Source organism: Nomascus leucogenys, chromosome 22a (assembly GCF_006542625.1).
Source record: "Nomascus leucogenys isolate Asia chromosome 22a, Asia_NLE_v1, whole genome shotgun sequence".
NCBI classification, from domain to species: Eukaryota; Metazoa; Chordata; class Mammalia; order Primates; family Hylobatidae; genus Nomascus; species Nomascus leucogenys.
This window is the reverse complement of record NC_044402.1, coordinates 9385283-9406078: the sequence shown is the minus strand read 5'-3', so window position 1 is coordinate 9406078 and position 20796 is coordinate 9385283. Positions and strand designations below refer to the sequence as shown.

At 45.1% G+C, this 20796-nt stretch overlaps 1 protein-coding gene across 5 annotated transcripts in view; it reads left to right on the top strand.

Annotated features, from left to right (window-relative positions):
- The window catches only part of AK7 (adenylate kinase 7), a 97689-nt gene that overhangs the window by 55789 nt on the left and 21104 nt on the right, over positions 1 to 20796 (top strand). For 4 of the 5 annotated variants that reach the window (XM_030802885.1, XM_030802883.1, XM_030802882.1 and 1 more), the window contains exons 9-12: positions 2535 to 2612; positions 4144 to 4293; positions 9045 to 9173; positions 10774 to 10906. In XM_030802885.1, the coding sequence (XP_030658745.1) occupies positions 2535 to 2612; positions 4144 to 4293; positions 9045 to 9173; positions 10774 to 10906 (490 nt within the window). The remainder of the gene's footprint in view (positions 1 to 2534; positions 2613 to 4143; positions 4294 to 9044; positions 9174 to 10773; positions 10907 to 20796) is intronic. The other variant, XM_030802884.1, reaches the window with a different exon arrangement.

Here is a 20796-nt window from a genome sequence, read left to right as displayed (position 1 = left end):
ATTTATATGATCAGGTTCACCAACCTACTGGCCAATTCCAGGAGCTTTATTTTTAATATTATTTATTTGTTTATTTATTTATTTTTTTGATACAGAATCTCGCTCTTTCGCCCAGGCTGGAGTGCCGTGGTGTGATCATAGCTCACTGCACCCTTGACATCCTGGGCTCAAGAGAGCCTCCTGCGTCAGTTTCCCAAGTAGCTGGGAACACAGGCGTGCACCACCATACCTGGCTAATTTTCATTCTTTTTCTTTTTTTGTCAAGATGGGGTCTCACCATGTCACCAGGCTGGTCTGAAACTCCTGAGCTCAAGTGATCCTCCCACCTCTGCCTCCCATAGTGCTGGGATTACAGGGGTAAGCCACAGTGCCTGGCTAAGTTTGTTTGTTTTTAATTTTTTAGAGACAGGGTCTTGCTCTGTCACCCAGGCTGGAGTGCAGTGGTGTGATCTTAGCTCACTGCAACCTCAAACTCCTGGGCTCAAGTGATCCTGCCACCTCGGCCTCTGAAAGTGCTAGGATTAGAGGTGTGAGCCATTGTGCCCAGCTTCAGGAGTCTAGATCTGGGACAGCTTCCTCTTCCAGTCCAGGCTGCTCTGGCTAAAGCAGCTACCATGTGGCCCAGCTAGCGCAGCCTTCTCCTGCCCTTCTCCTGGCTACTCCCTATTCATTTTTAAGATTCAGCTCAAGCCTGAGCAACATGGTGAAACCCCATCTCCACCAAAAAAAAAGATACAGAAATTAGCCGGGCATGGTGGTGTGCCTGTAGTCCCAGATACTCAGGAGGCTGAGGTGGGAGGATCACTTGAGCCCAGGAGGCAGAGGTTGCAGTGAGCCAAGATTGTGCCACTGCACACTAGCCTGGGTGACAGAGTGAGACCCTGTCAAAAAAAAAAAAAAAAGAAAAAAATTTCAGTTCATCTATCTTCCTGTGCACTCTCCGTGCCTCATTCCCACCTCCTGCACGGACAGGTGTGTTTCTTCATCCCAGGTTGTTTTAGTCTGTTTGAACTGCTGCAACAAAATACCATAAACCGAGTAGCTTATAAACAATAGACATTTATTGTTCACAGTTCCAGAGGCTGGGAAGTGCAAGATCAAGGCAGATTCCGCCAGGCACGGTGGCTCACACCTGTGATTCCAGCACTTTAAGAAGTTCAGGTGGAAGAATCACCTCAGGCCAGGAGTCCAAGACCAGCATTGGGCATAGTGAGACCCCCTCTCTACAAAAAATTTTAAAAATTAGCCAGGCTTGGTGATGCACATCTATAGTTCCATGTACTTGAGAGGCTAAGGTGCGAGGACTGCTTGAATCCAGGAATTCAAGGCTGCAGTGAGCTATAATTGCACAACTGCACTCCAGCCTGGGCAATAGAACAAGACCCTATCTCTAAAAAAAAAAAAAAAATTACGGCATGGCCGGGCATGGTAACTCACACCTGTAATCCCAGCACTTTGGGAGGCCCAGGCAGGCGGATCCTTTGAGGTCAGGGGTTCGAGACCAGCCTGGCCATCATGGTGAAACCCCTTCTCTACTAAAAATACAAAAATTAGCCAGGCATGGTGATGCATGCCTGTAATCCCAGCTACTCAGGAGGCTGAGGCAGGAGAATTGCTTGAATCTGGGAGGCAGAGGTTGCAGTGAGCTGAGATTGTGCCACTGCACTCTAGCCTGGGTAACAGAGCAAGACCCTGTCTCAAAAACAAGCAAACAAAAAAATTGTGGGGAGAAAAAAAAAGGCAGATTCAGTGCCTGACGGGGGCCCACTTTTTGGCTTCATAGATGTCACCTTCTCCCTGTGTCCTCACATGGTGGAGGGGCAAAGGCACTCTCTGGGGTCCTTTTATAAGACACTAATCTCATTCTTGAGGGCTCTACCCTCAAGACCCACTTTCCTAAAGGCCCCCCCTCCTACTACCATCAGCTTAAGGGTGAAGATCTCAACATGTGAATTCTGTGGGACACAGACATTCAGACTACAGCACAGAATCCCCTTTGCTGAGCTGCAAACACTACACATGATAAATATCTGTGTACAGTTCTGTCTCTCTTTTCACACTGGGAGCTCTTGAGGGCAGATCCTGGGCCACACTCATCGTTATCTCCACTACCTGGCACTAATGCTATTTTAAAAAATTCAATTATGTTCACATTCATTTGAGGGTGTTTGTTTGTTTGTTTTTGAGATGGAGTCTCACTCTATCGCCCAGGCTGCAGTGCAGTGGTGTGATCTCAACTCACTGCAACCTCTGTCTCTCAGGTTCAAGCAATTCTCGTGTCTCAGCCTCCTGAGTAGCTGGGACTACATGCACATGCCACCATGCCTGGCTAACTTTTGTATTTTTAGTAGAGATGGGGTTTCCCCATGTCGGCCAGGTTGGTCTCAAACTCCTGATTTCAGGTGATCCGCCCACCTTGGCCTCCCAAAGTGCTGGGATTACAGGCATGAGCCACTGCGCCCGGCCCATTTGAGTTTTATATAAAGTAAAACCTTCCAGGTAAACCAACTAATATTTCAATTTTCCTCTAACAGTGTATCAGTAAAAATGCTGGCCCTGGGAAAATCCAGAAAATACCCAGAGAAAATGCATACCTAACCAAGGACTTCACGGTTAGTATATGCGGTGTTTTGTTTTGTTTTGTTTTTTAACTATCTTTCTCAATAATATTGAGTATTGTTATTTTTTTTAATATCAGATAGGTTTTGGCTAAATAACATTGATCTGTGAGGGATTTGGAGTCAGAAGGCCTGGGTTCCAATGCCGTCTTCAACTCCTACCACACCACCAGATGTTCTACCCTAAGACCACTTACTCTTGTCTTCAGTTGTCTTTTCTGAAAAACCCCCAGAGGTCTTGGTCAGAAAATGTATTTGGGCCGGGCGCGGTGACTCATGCCTATAATCCCAGCACTTTGGGGGGCCGAGGCAGGTGGATCACCTGAGGTCAGGAGTTTGAGACCAGTGTGACCAACAGGGTGAAACCCTGTCTCTACTAAAAATACAAAATTAGCTGGGCATGGTGACACATGCCTGTAATCCCAGCTACTTGGGAGGCTGAGACAGGAGAATCACTTGAACCCGGGAGGCAGAGGTTGCGGTCAGCCTAGATCATGTCATTGCACTCCAGCCTGGGCAACAAGAGAGAAACTCCATCTCAAAATAAAAAAAAATAAAAAAAATAAAGAAACAAAACAAAATGTATTTGGATGCTATTTGATACGTAAAATGCCATTCAAACACTGGGAATTATTTTCTTTGGCCTCTTTCTAAAATTCAAAGCAGGCTGAGATTCCAATTCCATCACAACAAAAAAAAAATAGGGTTTTTTGCAGTGTGCTTTTCAAGCTTGCATTAGAATGCAATTCTTTTTAAGAATAAATTGCATCTAAACACTGCACTCGAATATGTTTCTGAAAGGACTGATATTATTGGTTGCCTTAAGGAGCAGAACTGGGTGGGTGATGGTCAAAGGTCAGAGGGGAATATTTTTCTCTCTCTTTTTTTTTTTTTTTTGAGACGGAGTCTAGCTTAGTCATCCAGGCTGGAGTGCAGTGGTGCGATCTCGGCTCACTGCAAGTTCCACCTCCCGGGTTCACGCCATTCTCCTGCCTCAGCCTCCCAAGTAGCTGGGACTACAGGCGCCCGCCACCACGCCTGGCCAATTTTTTGTATTTTTACTAGAGAGGGGGTTTCACCGTGTTGGCCAGGATGATCTCGACCACCTGACCTTGTGATCCACCTGCCTTGGCCTCCCAAAGTGCTGGGATTACAGGCATGAGCTATGGCACCGGGCAGGAATATCTTTCTCTACACCTTTTGTTCTTTTGGATTTTGAACCATGAAACTGCAGTATTCAAAAAGTAGATGCAATTAAAATTTTCAAAAAAGAAAATTTGGATTTCCAGTATCTTCCTACTTGTTCAGCCAGAAGGTGGCCCGCCATCAGAGTAGACATGGAGACTGTTTAGAAGTAACGCAGTATCACCCAGGTACTCTGTAAATACTCAGTGCTGGATTAATTGACTTCCACGTTTAGTAAATGTATATTGTTTTTCTTTAATAACTGTAGTGATTTTGGTCTGTTATGACAGTCAGAATTAAACAAAAAAAGACAAATCTCTAATTGTCCTCTATCTTTCAGCAAGATTGTCTTGACCATTTACTGGTCAACTTAAGAATGGAAGCGCTCTTTGTGAAGGAGAATTTTAATATTCGATGGGCTGCCCAAACAGGATTTGTGGAAAATATCAACAATATCCTCAAGGAGTATAAGCAAAGCAGAAGATTAATGGTAACTATCACCGTTTCCCACTGAAACTTCTGATTCAAGCAAAATGAATCAAACTTCTAGTGTGATGATGCCAGTGGAAGTATTTGCTTTTTCAAACGTTCAAATTTCTAATTTCAAGTTTTTCAAATTTGACAAATTTGTCCAGGTCTAACAAATTTACATGTATATCAAATTAATACCTGTGAACCAAATGTGAACAGTTTTAAATATTAGATAATAATGTATGCAAATTTATCTAATTTAATAATTAGATAATATCTAATAATGTATGCAAATTATATAATTTAAACATTAGATAATAATGTATGCAAATTGCACATGATAGCAAGCTCAAGAGTGATATCGCAGTGTTGTCCATATAAAGAAGAATATTAAATCGGGAAAAATATCAAGTGCCTTACTGGCTGGTTTGTTTCAGTCCTGGGTGTACATGTGGGAGGTAGAAGAAGCCTAATTACTACTTTGATCTCTTTCTAAGTGGTCAGAGGACTCACTGGTCATTTTAATTATCACAACTTTTCAAGATAGATATTCTTTTTTAAAAATTAATTAACTGAAATGGACAAATAGATTATATACATGTATCCTGTACAACATAATGTTTTGAAATATGTAGACATTGTGGAATGGCTAAATCGAGCTAATTAACATCTGTTTTAACTCACACACTTATCATTTTTTATGGTGAAAGGTAGATATTCTTATCTCCGTAGTATAGATGAGGAAACAAAGGCTCAAAGAGACGTAGCAACCTTTTTTTTTTTTTTTATTGCGACAGAGTCTCACTCTGTTGCCCAGGCTGGAGTGCAGCAGTGTGATCTCAGCTCACAGCAACCTTTGCCTCCTGGGTTCAAGTGATTCTCATGCCTCAGCCTCCTGAGTAGTACCTGAGATTACAGGTGTGCATCACCACACCTGGCTAATTTTTGTAATTTTCGTAGAGACGGGGTTTCACCATGTGGACCAGGCTGGTTTCAAACTCCTGGCCTCAAGCGATCTGCCTGCGTTGGCCTCCCAAAGTGCTGGGATTACAGGCTTGAGCCACCGCACCTGGCTGCAGCAACTTTTTCTTTTTCTTTCTTTCTTTCTTTCTTTTTTTTTTTTGAGACAGTCTTGCTCCATAGCCCAGGCTGGAGGGCAGTGGCACAATCTCGGCTCACTGCAACCTCTGCCTCCCGGGTTCAAGTGATCCTCCTGCCTCATCCTCCTGAGTAGGTAGCAACTTTTTCAAGGTCACGCAGCTAGTCAGAGATTCAAACTAGGTAGGACGCAGACTTAACTAGAATGTCCACATCTAACCGCAGGGCCGCAACACCTGCCTCTCTGAAATCAGATTAAGCACCTGCGTAGAGCTTTGGATTTATCCCAGGGAAACATTCTAAAGACAAAAGTAGGTCATACATGAGAAAGTGTTTTGAAAACTGTAAAATGGCGTATGTGAGTAACAGGTGTCATCATAATCATAATTATCACTGTTGGAGGGAACGCTCCACATAGCAAGCATAGTGTCACCATCATATCCTTAGAACCGTGTTCTCTTGGGAAAAAAAAAAAATGTCTACTTAAGAATAAGCAAAACATGTACCACTTAGCAAAAGAAATAATGATCTCTTTAAGCATCTAAGATCCTCATGGTGGCTGTACCGGGAGGTTATCCTGAGATATACACCAACCCAACCTCAGAGGTTAGACTACTGTCCTCTCTAGGTCAACTGTAACAACAACACACAGAGTAGAAATATGACAAGACACTTTGAAGAGACCATATGGTTCCTGATGAGCAAGACTGGACAAGAACATGGTAGAAGGAATAGTATATCTAAAAACTAAATAGGGTATGTCTGTCCCTAGGGGCAGTTAGCCACAGGAAACACTGCCGAGGCCAGTGTAGACCCACAGGTGTCACCCAGTGACATCCCCAAAAGATGGAGTCTCAAGCCATGCACTTGTGTGATTGCAGTTCCTTTAGCAAGGAAAAGTCATTGCTGCTTCAGAGACAGACGCATCAAGCCACCTTGACCCATTGCTTCCAGTCAGTTCATCGTACTCCCCTTGTTCTGATCAAAGCTCATCAAGCAGCCCTGTAAGACGTGGCTCCCAGTGTCTGTCTGCTTGAAGGGAGTAAATGTACCAAATATGTGGACTTGGAGTATTTGATTCGGTAGCAGGTCATACTTCTCACTGTAAATAAATGAGTGGATTGGCATCCTGGTTTTACGCCTGAATAAAGTGAGCCCATGCCAGGAGAAAGGACCCACCGTTGGTCCGTGGACAAATGAGACAGCTGAACTTGCTCAGTTAACTGCCGGTTCTCAGGCCTTGATGAATGCACTGCACCTCTCCGGGGGCCCAGCCCTGCTCATCAGGACTCAGCTCCGGAACTGCTTTCCCTCACACCTGCCTCCTTCCACTGCCTGCCATCATCCCTATCCGACGGGGCCGCACTCCTCACCAGAACCATCCATCGTCCATATCCGATGGGACCACACTCGCCAGAACCATCCATCCTCCCTATCCAATGGGACAGCACTCCTCGCCAGAACCATCCTGTGTGCTGCCTACTTCCTTCACCGTCTTGGTTTCCTCAACTGTCAAATGGTAGTAATGATAATAACCAATTCAGTGGATGAAATTATATAATCTGTAAGCATACAGACACTCTACCAATGGGAATCCTTTTCATGAGCTCAATTCTAAAATTTACCTTGCAAAATACGGGCCCTCAGTTTCACAACTATTTGGACCATTTTGAAATAAATAACTATATGTTATTTATAACTGATATGTTGACCTCTGTTAGAAATGAATATTTACTCATTGATTATGAACACCATAGGGCTTCTTTAGCATTCAATCAAGTTTATCAGCAGGAGAAATGGTGTTTTTTTTTTAAATATGTTTTTAAAAATTGAGACAGGGTGTTGCTCTGTTGCCCAGGTTGGAGTGCAGTGGTAGGACTGCGACTCACTGCAGCCTAGACCTCCTGGGCTTAAGCACTCCTCTTGCCTCAGCCTGGGCCACCAAGTAGCTGGGACCACAGGCACATGTGACTATGTCCAGCCAATATTTAAAAAAAAAAATTTTTTTTGTAGAGATGGGGATCTCACTATATTGCTGAAGCTGGCCTCGTTTTTTGTAGAGAGGAGGAACTCACTATATTGCTCAGGCTCACCTCGAACTCCTGGGCTCCAGGGATCCTCCTGCCTCAGTCTCCTAAACTGCTGGGATTACAGGCATGAGCCACGATGCCTGGCCTAAACATTAGAATAAATTAACTGTGTTAAAAATAACTGGCCAGGTGCGATGGCTCATGCCTGTAATCCTAGCACTTTGGAAGGTCGAGGTGGGTGGATCACCTGAGGTCAGGAGTTTGAGACCAGCCTGGCTAACATGGTGAAACCCCATTTCTACAAAAAATACAAAAAAATTAGCTGGGTGTGTTGGCGTGCGCCTGTAATCCCCAGGTACTCAGGAGGTTAAGGCAGGAGAATCGCTTGAACCCAGGAGGCGGAGGTTGCAGTGAGCCGAGATGACGCCATTGCACTCCAGCTTGGGCAACAAGAGTGAAACTCTGTCTCAAAATAGTAACAATAATAATAATAATTAAAGACCAAGCCAGGTGCAGTGGCTCACACCTGTAATCCCGACGCTTTGGGAGGCCGAGGCAGGAGGATTGCTTGAGTGCAGGAGTTTGGGACCAGCCTGAGCCGCACAGTGAGATCTCATCTCTACAGAAAGTATAAAAATTAGACGAACGTGGTGGTGTGCATCTGTAGGCCCAGATACTTGTGAGGCTGAGCTGGGAGGATAGTTTGAGCCCAGGAGTTCGAGGCTGCAGTGAGCTGTGTGATTGCACCACTACACTCCAGCCTGGACAACAGAGGGAGCACCTATCTCAATACAAAACAAAACAAAACAAATAATTAAAGACCAAATTCAGTACAGAAATCGTATTCAGTCGGTAAATTAGGCCCTTTGCACACTGAACCAGAAATTCTTTGCTTTGTTACTGTTCCAAAGGTAGCATAATGCCCTGTACTGTGCACTGTCTTGTGAAACTGGCAGCGGGTAATTCCTGAGCACTTACTCTTTAGTGATCTCAGTTGTTCCTGACACATCTTCTTATGTGGTCCCATCCACCAGCCCCAGATCAGCCCATGTAGTTGGTGCCTATTGAATACCTGCTGAATGAATGGACATGAACCAGAACATGAACTGTCTGACCAGGGGGCAGATGCTTTCGGGATGATGTGGCAGCCACCCTGGTGGTGGCGGTTGGGGTAGAGGCGCGACTCTGGAGTCTCCACAGAAGAGTGAGAGTTAGCCTGCAGGGTCCAGAGACTTTATTTTCAAAAGGCACTCCCAGCCAGGCATGGTGGCTCACACCCTGTAATCCCAGCAGTTTGGGAAGCTGAGGCGGGTAGATCACTTGAGACCAGGAGTTCAAGACCAGCCTGGCCAACATGGAGAAAACTCGTCTCTACAAAAAATACAAAAATTAGCCGGGCATGGTGGTGCACACATGTGGTCTCAGCTTCTCGGGAGGCTGAGGCAGAGAATCGCTTGAACCTAGGAGGTGGAGGTTGCAGGAAGCGAGATCATGCCACTGCACTACAGCCTGAGCAACAGAGTGAGACTCTGTCTCAAAAAAAAAAAAAAAAAAAAAGCACTCTCCTGAAATAAAAAACCACTCTGTCTAGCTACAGATCATTCAGAGCTTACTGTATGTTCCTTACTCTATCCTCTTTCAGCCAATCAAGATCTGCATTCTCGGTCCCCCTGCTGTGGGAAAATCCAGTATTGCTGAAGAATTGGCCAAGTACTACAAACTGCATCACATCCAACTGAAGGATGTCATTTCTGAAGCCATAGCAAAACTGGTAGCACTTTAAACTATTTTCCTGGGCATTTTAATTAATTACTATATTGTTCTTAGGGTAAAAAGATGTATATTATTCTAATTAGCCAGCCGGATGCAGTTTAGATGATCCCAATTTTGTTGGCAACATCCAAGGCATCCTAATCAGTAGCCAGGGGAACATCTGGCTTCTCTTCCCCTTCAGGCCTGAGCAGAGTGTTGACTTTGGCCACATTGGCATCAGAGAGCTTCTTCACAGCCTGTTGGATGTGGCACTTGCTGGCTTTGGTACCTGCAATGAACACGAGTGTGTGTTTGTCTCCTCTCTTCGTGGCCAACTCAGGGGTCGGGGGAAGTTAGTTGATGATGGCAGAGTGGTCATGCTGGTTTCTCCTGAGGACACTCTTGGGAGGATGTCTGGGCTGTCCCCAGAGCCGCAGTGTCCTGGGACACTGGAAGGTGGATGACGTGTGGATCTTCTTTTCTCTGTGGCCGTGGACACCTTTCAGCACTGCCTTCTTGGCCTTCAAAGCTTTTGCTTTGGCTTTGGCTTGGGGAAAGAAAGGAGCTTCCTTCTTTACCTTCAGAGCCATCTTGTAAAATGGCTTTTTTTTTTTGGAGATGGAGTCTCACTTTGTCACCCAAGCTGGAGTGCAGTGGCACGATCTCAGCTCACTGGAACCTCCCCCTCCCGGGTTCAAGCAGTTCTCCTGCCTCAGCCTCCCAAGTAGCTGGGATTACAGGCACGTGCCACCATGCCCGGCTAATTTTTGTGTTTTTAGTAGATACGGGGTTTCACCATGTTGGCCAGGCTGGTCTTGAACTCCTGAGCTCAGGTGATCTGCCTGCCTTGGCCTCCCAAAGTGCTGGGATTACAAGTGTGAGCCACCATGCCCAGCCTGAAATGGCTTTTAACTACTTTATTGGGAATTTTAACATTTTAGAAATGCTTTTTTTAGTTTTATAATTAACAAGCAACTAATTTTATATGTCAGTAAACAGGAGATTTGTTATTTTAATTGGATTTTCTTGTTGCCCCCAGTTATGAAAACACGACACTCTACAGGGCTTTCCTCTGAGACAGAAGCAGCTTCCATGGGTTGCCCTTGAAATTTAGTCTGCTTCCAGCTGTGGTTCAAAGTATAGCTTGTGTTCTCTCTGTTGCCTGGAACACTTTTAGGTGTTTTATTCATGTCGTATGTTTCTCGGGGTATTATCAAACTTTATTTATAAACTGCTTTGTATCATTTTATTGGAAATGGCAGATACTGAGGTAGCTTTCATAAATGATTATTAAAAGTCTTGATTTCTACAACATGTGGTTCCTTCAAGTAAGATACAACCCAATACCTTAGAATAACGCATTAGAAAAATGTTGACTCAAGCAGTTCTGGCATTAGCACAAAAATATACTATTCTCTTAAATATGCTGAAAGAAAAACCTCAAGGATCTCATGTGTCTTTGTGGATATGCACATCCTGCAAAATTTTGCATGACAGCTGTCATAGGGTACATGTCCTATTTGGGTCCCAAGCTTTTTCCAGGATCACCTGCCAGCTGATTTGTGAGTAGCAAATGAATGCGGGACATCATCCAATGTGAATATCCCTGTGGTATGCAGGAGGCGATTGTTGCCCCTAAGGATGTAGGGGAAGGAGAAGAAGAAATCGAAGAGGAGGAGGAGGAGGAGGAGAATGTGGAAGATGCACAGGAGCTCCTAGATGGCATCAAGGAGAGCATGGAGCAGAACGCAGGTAACACACACCCAGCAGAGAGCCGCGCTGCTCTTGTGAACAGTGGCTATTTTTAAAAATCTGGTTATAAAAGACTGTTTAAAAAAAAAAAAAAAAGACTGAAATACAGGCAGGCACCATGGCTCATGCCTGTAATCCCAGCACTTTGGGAGTCTGAGGTGGGAGGATCACTTGAGGCCAGGAGTTTGAGACCAGCCTGAGCAGCACAGCGAAACCCCATCTCTACAAAAAAATACAAAAATTAGCTAGGGCCGTGGCCAGCGACCAGCATTTGGGCCGATCAGATCGGACCAGTGAACCCCTCTATTAAAATACAAAAATTAGCGGCTGTGGCCCTGTAGTCCCAGCTACTCGGAGGCTGAGGAGGGATGGCTGACCGGGAGGCGGAGTGCAGTGAGCGATGCACTCCAGCCTGGTGAGAGCGAGACTCTGTCTCAAAAAAAAAAAAAAAAAAAAAAATAGCTAGCATGCAGGCGCATGGCATGCTGTATCCAGCACTGGAGGTGGGTGGATCACCTGAGGTCATGAGTTTGAGACCAGCCTAGCCAACATGGTGAACCCCATCTCTACTAAAAATACAAAAAATTAGCCAGGTGTGGTGCCGCACACCTGTAGTCCCAGCTACTCAGGAGGCTGAGGCAGGACAATTGCTTGAAGCTGGGAGGCGGAGACTGCAGTGAGACAAGTTCATGCCATTGCACTCCATCCTGGGCAACAAGAGTGAAACTCCATCTCAAAAAAAAAAAAAATTAGCTGGGCATGGTGGCATGTGCCTATAGTCCCAGTTATTTGGAGGTTGAGGCAGGAGGATCACTTGAGCCTGGGAGATTGAAGCTGTAGTAAGCCATGATCATGCCCTTGCACTCCAGCCTTGGTGACAGAGTAAGATCCTGTCTCAACAAAAAAAAAAAAAAAAAAGAGAGAGAGAAAAGTACAGAAATTATAACAAAAAAAATTCCTTCATAATCTCATTGTTAACATTTTGGTGATGATCTGTTGGTAGGATGGGGAAGAACTTCCTAAGTTAAAAAGAAAAAATCAGCTGCTCACGGTGGCTCACGCCCTTAATCCCAGCACTTTGGGAAGCCAAGGTGGGCGGATCACCTGAGGTCAGGAGTTTGAGACCAGCTTGGCCAACATGGTGAAAACCCGTTTCTATTAAAAATACAAAAATTAGCTGGGCGTGGTGGCACGTGCCTGTAATCCCAGCTACTTGGGAAGGTGAGGCAGGAGAATCGCTTGAACTCGGGAGGTGGAGGCTGCAGTGAGCCGAGATTGTGCCACTGCAGTCCAGTCTGGGTGACAGAGGAAGACTCCATCTCAAAAAAAAGAAAAATCACACTTATGTCATAAATCACTGGAACCCAGGAGGCAGAGGTTGCAGTGAGCCGAGATCACACCACTGCACTCCAACCAATCAGTTGGTTGTCCTTTTAATTGGGCAAACCAAGAAAAAATATTGCCACTGATATGATAAATTAATATCCTTAATATATAAAATGTTCAGGCAAATTGATAAGAGAGTTATGAAATCCTTAATAGAAAAAAATGGGTGAGGCCGGGCGCGGTGGCTCATGCCTGTAATCCTAGCACTTTGGGAGGCAGAGGCAGGTGGATCACGAGGTCAGGAGATCAAGACCATCCTGGCTAACACGGTGAAACCCCGTCTCTACTAAAAATACAAAGATTAGCCAGACACGGTGGCAGGTGCCTGTAGTCCCAGCTACTCGGGAGGCTGAGGCAGGAGAATGGCGTGAACCCGGGAGGTGGAGCTTGCAGTGAGCCAATATCATGCCACTGCACTCCAGCCTGGGCGACAGAGCGAGACTCTGTCTCCAAAAAAAAAAAAGGCTAGAAACAGGGTGCCAGGAGCAAGGAACTATGCCACCCCCTAAGGAGAGACAAGAATGTCTAATAATCAGGCTAACAGGACTCAGCAAATATTGAACTTCATTTATTTATTTACTTATTTATTTATTTTTGAGAATGAGTCTCACTCTATCACTCAGGCTGGAGTGCAATGGTGTGATCTCAGCTCACTGCAACCTCTGCCTCCCGGCTTCAAGCAATTCTCAGCCTCCTGAGTAGCTGGGATTACAGGCACACACCACCATGGCCAGCTAATTTTTTGTATTTTTAGTAGAGATGGGGTTTCGCCATGTTGGCCAGACTGGTCTCGAACTCCTGGCCTCAAGTGATCTGCCTGCCTTGGCCTCCGAAAGTGCTGGGATTACAGGCCTGAGCCACTGTGCTTGGCCGAGCATAATTTATTGACGAAGACTTATATAATTGGCCTTTGCAAGGGCCCAGAAATCTTTTCCAAGGCTCAACCTAACAGTTAAGTACCAACTGAGCTCTTTTCACGGTTGGGAAGGTGACCACATAGAACAAGAATTAGAGCAGAGATAGTGCCCAGCTGAGGACACTCACTGAGGCCCCCAGGGTCCAGAAGAGGCTGTACTCGCACTCTGTTCTTCCCCCAGGTGTGAGAGGCCAAACAGGTTCAGCAGCCTCTGACAAGAGAGATGTAAGAGGGGCCCTGGGAGGGGGCAGAGGAAGTGGTTGTGTGGGGAAGATAAGTCTTTAGAACAGCCAGCATCCCTCGAAGCTCCTCACCCACATGTGACTCCCCACTTCCCCACTTCCCCACTTCCTACAAGACTGGAATCATTCGGTTCCTTTTAACTTTCTCAAGTGTGTCCAAAAATCCCTTCTATCCGTATTTACCTGAGACGAAAACATGGACCTTGCCTATGTTTGAACAAAACAAGACCTTTGAACCTATGGCACTGAGATTAGCTCACTTCTCCCTCACATGACTGCATTTGTTATCACATGATTCCAGTGATTCTAGCAAAACAAGTTTCCCAGTCCCACAGTGAGGCCCCTCCATGTCCTAACTCCACTCCCATCGGCCCCCGACAGTGCAGCAAAATAAGGGCTTTGTTACACCATAGAGTGTGCTAATTACAGATTTTGTGCTCACTTTACATATTTCAAAAGCATTGTGAAATTACTGGATCTAGTTGGTAGGATTCCTGGTGATCATTGGACTAGTCTTTAAACTTTTCTCTGAGTTTGAAAATAAAAAGGGGAAGAGCTGGGCGCGGTGGCTCACGCTTGTAATCCCAGCACTTTGGGAGGACAAGGCGGGAGGATCACGAGGTCAGGAGATCGAGACCACGGTGAAACCCCGTCTCTACTAAAAATACAAAAAATTAGCCAGGCCCGCTCCTGGGTGGCGGGCGCCTGTAGTCCCAGCTACTCAGGAGGCTGAGGCAGGAGAATGGCGTGAACCCAGGAGGCGGAGCTTGCAGTGAGCCGAGATCGTGCCACTGCACTCCAGCCTGGGCGACAGAGCAAGACTCCGTCTCAAAATAAATAAATAAATAAATAAATAAATAAATAAAAAATAAAAAATAAAAAGGGGAAGAAAAGTCTGTAAATGTACCAACTTGTTGATGTCTCTACTGTACATGGGTCATTGTAAAATCTTGGCTTGCAGCTAATTTTTTTTTTTAAACAAAACGCATATTATTACTGTAATCAAGGCAAAGTTTCTTAAAACAGTTAACCTTGGCCGGGCTTGGTGGCTCATGCCTGTAATCCCAGCACTTTGGGAGGCCAAAGAGGGCGGATCATGAGATCAGGAGTTCAAGACCAGCCTGGCCAACATGGTGAAACCCTGTCTCTACTAAAGATACAAAAAACTAGCCGGGTGTGGTGGTGGATGCCTGTAATCCCAGCTACTTGGAAGGCTGAGGCAGGAGAATCGCTTGAACCCTAGAGGCAGAGGTTGCAGTGAGCTGAGATTGTGCCATTGCAATCCAGCCCTGAGCGACAGGGCAAGACTCCACCTCAAAAAAACAAACAAACAAAAAACCCGTTAACCTTGGCAGTGGAAGTCTAATCAGAACCATGACTCATGAATTAACATTGCGTTCTTTTCTGCTGTTGAGACTCGCTGTTTCACATACCATCTTCCACAAGACTTTATTAAACAAGAAGATGAAGAATGCACTTGGAAGTCACCAAGCATGGCTTGACCACTTGCTTGGTTCCTGATTTCAGACCAGTCACTGCCTCTCTCTGAACCTGTTTCATCCTGTGTTAAAAAAATAATAATAATAAGAGGAGCCAGGCGCAGTGGCTCATGCCTGTAATCCCAGCACTTTGGGAGGCTGGGGCGGGTAGATCACGAGGTCAGGAGATTGACACCATCCTGGCTAACATAGTGAAACCCCGTCTCTACTAAAAATACAAAAAAATTAGCCGGGTGTGGTGGCAGGCACCTGTAGTCCCAGCTACTCGGGAGGCTGAGGCAGGAGCATGGTGTGAACCTGGGAGGCAGAGCCTGCAGTGAGCCGAGATCTTGCCACTGCACTCCAGCCTGGGCGACAGAGCAAGACTCCGTCTCAAAAAAAAAAAGGAGAGGAGAGGAGAAGACAGAATAAATCCACCAGCTTGGAGGATTAACTGAGGATAACATAATGATAACCAAGAGAACGTGAATGAAATTGCACTGTAAACTCTAAAAACTTACACAAAGTACAGTATCACCAATAACAGGGAAGGGTGGGAATCACCACCGAACAGTATGTGTCCGTGGAAGCCTGGACATGGCTGCATGAGAGTCACTGAGAATTCGATCCTGGTGCAATGTTACCAGAAAGGGGGTCTCATCCTAGATCCCAGGAGCAGGTTCTTAGATCTCACGCAGGAAAAAATTGAGGGTGAGCCGCAGAGTATAGTTAAGTTAAGACAGTTTATCAGAGACTACTCTATTACAGAGTAGGGTGTCCTCAGAAAACAAGAGAAGGAATGCCCCACAGTGAGAAGAGATAGTTTATTGAAAGCTACTCTGTCACACAGTAGGGCGTCTTCAGAAAGCACGAGGGGGAAGGCCATACTATAAACAGTGCTTGCGTGTATAGGTTGTTAAGAGTAGTGTACTTGGCCAGGCGCAGTGGCTCACACCAGCACTTCGAGAGGCCAAGGCGGGAGGATCCCTTGAGGCAAGAAATTCCAGACCAGCCTGGGCAACATAGCAGGACCCTACCTCTACAAAAAATACAAAAAAATAGCCAGGCGTGGTGGTGCGTGCCTATAGTTCCAGCTACTTTGGCAGGGACACAGGAGGATGGCTTGAGCCCTTGAGCCCCAGAGGTTGAGGCTGTAGTGTGGCCAAGACTGCACCACTGCACTCCAGCCTGGGTGACAGAGCAAGACCCTGTCCCCCCCACAAAAAAAAAAGGGAGAGAGAGAGAGAATAGTGTACTTTATTATAAAGGCTTATGGTCAACTTGTGACAGGCTATTAGTATTGTTTCTTATGTTACTTAAGAACATAAGTATGCTATGTTACTATTGATTTCAGTGAGAATTTACAAGTGTACTATTATCTTTAAAGCAAAACCTATTCTTAAACTAAGAATGCTTTTTGTTCTCGAAATATCAGGACATTTACATAAGTTCTGGGTCTTTAGTTAGTTAGCATCATTAACTCGGTCCCTCAACCATAAATATCTTGTGACCAAAAGTGCTCAACCCCCCAGGAATGTCACCCAGCAGGTTTGGCTTTATCTGGCCTTTATTCAAGATGGAGTCACTCCGGTTAGGACAAAGGATATTCATGACCAAGTCTCCAGACCCACTAAGGATGTAGGTAGCTTGACAAGCCGCTTAGTATGGATCCAAGTGTACCCTAGAAATATTTTGTTAATTTTATTTTACCTTAATACACATTTGTACAGGCAATAATTAAACGACTATTACACAACAATTCAGTGAGTTTACTTGCTTTCAAGAATAATGCATGTAGTTACAAATGAGAGGCAGAAACATTGTATTAAAGACCTAAAAATAAGGCTGGGCGCAGTGGTTCACGCCTGTAATCCCAGCACTTTTGGGAGGCCGAGGCGGGCAGATCACGAGCTCAGGAGATCGAGACCATCCTGGCTAACATGGTGAAACCCCATCTCTACTAAAAAATACGAAATAATTAGCCGGGCGTGGTGGCGGGCGCCTGTAGTCCCAGCTACTCATGAGGCTGAGGCAGGAGAATGGAGTGAACCTGGGAGGTGGAGCTTGCAGTGAGCCGAGATCATGCCACTGCACTCCAGCCTAGGCGACAGAGCGCAGACTCCGTTTAAAAAAAAAAAAAAAAGACTAAAAATACATTAATTCTGGAATTCTATACAAATAAGGTAAAAATTACATTTCTTTGTCAAAGTAAAGGAAAACCATGTTTGTTTTTGTTTGTTTTACCAATACACTAAAAGTAGATTAATGCCAAAAAGCTTTTATGAAACTTGTCAAGAGTTCAGATTATTTTATGTAAAAAGATTAAAATAAAATCCTTTTATTTTACCTGGTGAATGGTTTATCCAAGTATTCAAGTAGGTGAGTAAAAGAAACCAAAGAGGCCGGGCGCGGTGGCTCATGCCTGTAATCCCAGCACTTTGGGAGGCCGAGGCAGGCAGATCACGAGGTGAGGAGTTCAAGACCAACCTGGCCAAGATGGTGAAACCCTGTCTCTACTAAAAATACAAAAATTAGCTAGGCGCGGTGGCAGGTGCCTGTAATCCCAACTACTCAGGAGGCTGAGGCAGGAGAATTGGTTGAACCTGGGAGGAGGAGGTTGCAGTGAGCCAAGATCATGCCACTGCACTCCAGCCAGGGCGACAGAGCAAGACTCCATCTCAAAAAAAAAAAAAAAAACCAAATAATATACAAAATAGGAAGGAACGATTCTTGGAGGAATTTTTTTTGGTGGGGGAGGTTAGGATTTTGCTCTTTCACCCAGGCTGGAGTGCAGTGGTGCAATCATAGCTCACGGCAGCCCCTATCTTCTGGACTCAAACAATCCTCCCACCTCAACCTCCCAAGTAGCTACCATGCCTGGCTAATGGTTTTTTTAATTTTATTTTTATTATTTATTTATTTATTTATTTTTGAGACAGAGTCTTCACTCTGTCACCCAGGCTGGAGTGCAGTGGCATGATCTCGGCTCACTGCAAGCTCCACCTCCCGGGTTCACTCCATTCTCCTGCCTCAGCCTCATGAGTAGCTGGGACTACAGGCGCCCACGACCACGCCCGGCTAATTTTTTTGTATTTTTTAGTAGAGATGGGATTTCACTGTGTTAGCCAGAATGGTCTCGATCTCCTGACCTCATGATCCGTCCGCCTCAGCCTCCCAAAGTGCTGGGATTACAGGCGTGAGCCACCGCGCCCGGCCTTGTTTTTTATTTTTAGTAGAGATGGGAGCTCCCTATGTTGCCTAGGCTGGTCTCGAACTCCTGAGCTCAAGCCATCCTCCTGCCTCACCCCTCCTAAAGTGCTGGGATTACAGGCGTGAGCACCCGGCCCATTCCTGGAGGGATATTAACTGCCTACATTCTTCATGACTAGCTCTTTGGTGAACTGTCAGGATTAACATGAAAAATACACAGCCAAAGAGAGTTGCCCATTTTCCTAATAGAAAACAAACCTCATTTTTCACTAACATCATGTAGAAACTCCATACTATTAATAAACCTTTAGATCACCAACTTTGTTTTGGCCTTATTAAAATGCTGGAGAGTATCTCTTGATTTATGGTATTTTTTTCTAATGCTGCCCAAATAAACCTGTAATGAACCTAAAGTCACGGGCAGCAGTGGACATTCTGCATGCACAATAAAAAATGCAACCGAAAGCAAATAACCAACAACTCAAAATATTACTGAGGAAATCTGTAAGTGTAGATGAATATGTAAAAAAAAAAAAAAAAAAAAAGGCAAAGGTTCGCATGAACACAAGTTTTGACCAGTTAAAAGTCCACTAGAGATTACATAAGAATTTTGGAAAGTGTGTATGTATAATCAAGTAAAATATCATACCTCAGTTAGTTTTAAATTGCAAACTGCAATATACAGTTATTTAAACAAATTAGTGCAATATGAAATATTTTGGAATATTAATGTGTCCATATTAGATGAAATTGAAGATTCCAAATTTCTTCCAAGAGCCATCTTTTGCTGCTGCTTTTTTTTTTTTTTTTTTTTTTTTTTGGAGACAGGGTCTCACTTTGTCACCCAGGCTGGAGTGCAATGGTGCGGTCTCGGCTCACTGCAACCTCCACTTCCCAGGTTCAGGCAATTCTCCTGCCTCAGCCTCCAGAGTAGCTGGGGCTACAGGCGCACGCCACCACACCTGGCTAATTTTTTTGTATTTTTAGTAGAAACGGGGTTTCACCGTGTTGACCAGGCTGGTTTCAAACTCCTGAGCTCTGGCGATCCACCCGCCTTGGCCTCCCAAGTGCTAGGATCACAAGCGTGAGCCATCCTGCCCAGCTGCTTCTTCTTAAGGTATTTCTTCCCTGAGTTGCTTACAGATACATTACCTGATTTAGACAAATTTATCCAAATATCAAACTGCCTGGATGAGAACGTAGATTTCTAAACTTTTGTATCTCAGCAAACAATGGAGTTTTACCCATTGCCTGGTGAACCGAGTAAAAAGCCACTCATTTTGTTTCATTTCTAATTATCTTTAAGAATAACTGTATGGATAATTCTAGTTCTGAGGTACATTTATTTACCAAGTTCAAACTGGGACCCAAGTGGAACACTTTCGCTTCTGCTTCTATAAAGAAAAAAGAAAGTCACATACGGTGGCTCACATACGGTGGCTCACGCCCGTAATCCCAGCACTCTGAGAGGCTGAAGCAGGAAGATCATTTGAGCCCACGAGTTTGAGACCAGCCTGGGCAGCATAGTAAGACCCTGTCTCTACGAAAAAAAAAAAAAAAAAAAAAAAAAAAAAAAAAAAAAAAAAAAAAAACTAGCTGGGTATGGTGGTGCGCAAGGCACTAGGATTACCTGAGCCCAGGAAGTTGAGGCCACAGTGAGCCAAGATCCTGACACTGCACTCTAGCCTGAGTGACAGGAGTGAGACCGGGTCTCAAAAAAAAAGAGAGAAAGGATGATCTCTCCCATGAGGCAGATTTCCTACAAATACATAGCTTTTGCACTCTTTCCTTTTTGAAATCACTGGCCGGGCGCGGTGGCTCAGGCCTGTAATCCCAGCACTTTGGGAGGCAGAGGCGGGCGGATCACGAGGTCAGGAGATCGAGACCATCCTGGCTAACATGGTGAAACCCCGTCTCTACTAAAAATACAAAAAATTAGCCGGGCGTGGTGGCGGGTGCCTGTAGTCCCAGCTACTTGGGACGCTGAGGCAGGAGAATGGTGTGAACCTGGGAGGCAGAGCTTGCAGTGAGCTGAGATCGTGCCACTGCACTCCAGCCTGGGTGACAAAGCGAGACTCCATCTCAAAAAGAAAAAAGAAATCACTGCTCGCTGTTTGGTCATCATCAGTTGAGACAGTACAGTTTCCTGGGGATGAGGGACAGAAGCCAGGCTGTCATCCCAAATGCCGTCCCTCACATTCCCACCACTGCTCAGGGGAGCAGCTCTCTATTTTTAAACACATTTTAGTAATTATGAATATGTGTTCATATGAACATTTTAAATATTACTGGTATTTGAAAGATACACGTTTTTTTTTTTTAGAAAAAGCAAGATGACGTTTTTGAAAGCTATGTGGGAGGGCTGTGCTCATTCATTTTCAAACAGAAAGTGCAGTTTCCTGCTATAGAGCTGAACCCTGGCCAAAGGTCATGGGATTATCTCTTTTTTTTTTTTTTTTTTTTTTTTTTTTGAGACGGAGTCTTGCTCTTTCGCCCAGGTTAGAGTGCAGTGGCGCGATCTCGGCTCACTGCAAGCTCCGCCTCCCGGGTTCACGCCATTCTCCTGCCTCAGCCTCCCTAGTAGCTGGGACTACAGGCGCCCGCCACTGCGCCCAGCTAATTTTTTCTATTTTTAGTAGAGACGGGGTTTCACCGTGT